The sequence below is a fragment of the Chiloscyllium plagiosum genome, unplaced genomic scaffold (assembly GCF_004010195.1).
Source record: "Chiloscyllium plagiosum isolate BGI_BamShark_2017 unplaced genomic scaffold, ASM401019v2 scaf_9250, whole genome shotgun sequence".
NCBI lineage: Eukaryota > Metazoa > Chordata > Chondrichthyes > Orectolobiformes > Hemiscylliidae > Chiloscyllium > Chiloscyllium plagiosum.
In genome coordinates, this window is record NW_025212424.1 from 13,408 (window position 1) to 14,431 (window position 1,024).

A 1,024-nucleotide genomic window follows, 5' to 3' on the forward strand; every position below is an offset into this window, starting at 1 on the left:
CCACCCCCCTCCCAACGATCAGGTCACCCCCTTAACCTCCTCTTGTCAAGAAGTGGGTTCACTCTGCCCCTCGATTGCGGGATCATCCTCTGTACACCTGGCCAAGGATTTGATTTGCTGAGAAGCTGGGGCATCTGTGCGGGATGTGTAAGGCACCATACAAATGCAGTGCTCTCCTTTGTGTGTCCCCCCCCAGTGCTGTTTATCGATGGGCCACACGCACAAAAGAGTCTGCTGAGGGACACATCAGGTGATGGTACAGACCAACTCGGTGAAGGCTTCCCCGGGTGAATAGCCGAGAAATCATCGCTGGACAAATGCTGGGGATATCAATCCTGCGATCATACACATGTGTAAATCAATGTTTAATGTAGATATGAGTTTATAAATTTGGAATTAAAGTGAGATTTGTTTTTCTGGGGCGTCATGTGGACGACAGTTGAGTTTCTGGGGTCCAGGAAAACTCGCGACAGATTAACGCATGGAACTGGGACCAAACCGCATCCATCTGGACAGTGTCGACCCTGATCCGGAATACTGTCGGAGGGTCAGTGCTGAGGGAGTGCCGTACTGTCGGAGGGTCAGTGCTGAGGGAGTACCGCACTGTCGGAGGGTCAGTGCTGAGGGAGTGGGCACTGTCGGAGGGTCAGTGCTGAGGGAGGGCCGCACTGTCGGAGGGTCAATGCTGAGGAAGCACCGCACTGTCGGAGGGTCAGTGCTGAGGGAGCGCCGCACTGTCGGAGGGTCAGTGCTGAGGGAGTGCGGCGCTGTCGGTGGGTCAGTGCTGAGGGAGCGCCGCACTGTCGGAGGGTCAGTGCTGAGGGAGCGCCGCCCTGTCGGAGGGTCAGTGCTGAGGGAACGCCGCACTGTCGGAGGGTCAGTGCTGAGGGAGGGCGGCGCTGTCGGTGGGTCAGTGCTGAGGGAGCGCCGCACTGTCGGAGGGTCAGTGCTGAGGGAGCGCCGCCCTGTCGGAGGGTCAGTGCTGAGGGAACGCCGCACTGTCGGAGGGTCAGTGCTGAGGGAG

The 1,024-nt window shown here is 58.6% G+C and overlaps 1 protein-coding gene across 1 annotated transcript in view; it reads left to right on the top strand.

The window, feature by feature from the left end:
* The window catches only part of LOC122547387 (sperm acrosome membrane-associated protein 6), a 4,304-nt gene extending 3,924 nt beyond the window's left edge, over nucleotides 1-380 (top strand). The window contains exon 5 of the mRNA XM_043686014.1: nucleotides 197-380. Within this exon, the coding sequence (XP_043541949.1) occupies nucleotides 197-254 (58 nt within the window). The 3' untranslated portion in view covers nucleotides 255-380. The remainder of the gene's footprint in view (nucleotides 1-196) is intronic.
* The last annotated feature ends 644 nt before the right edge of the window (nucleotides 381-1,024 follow it).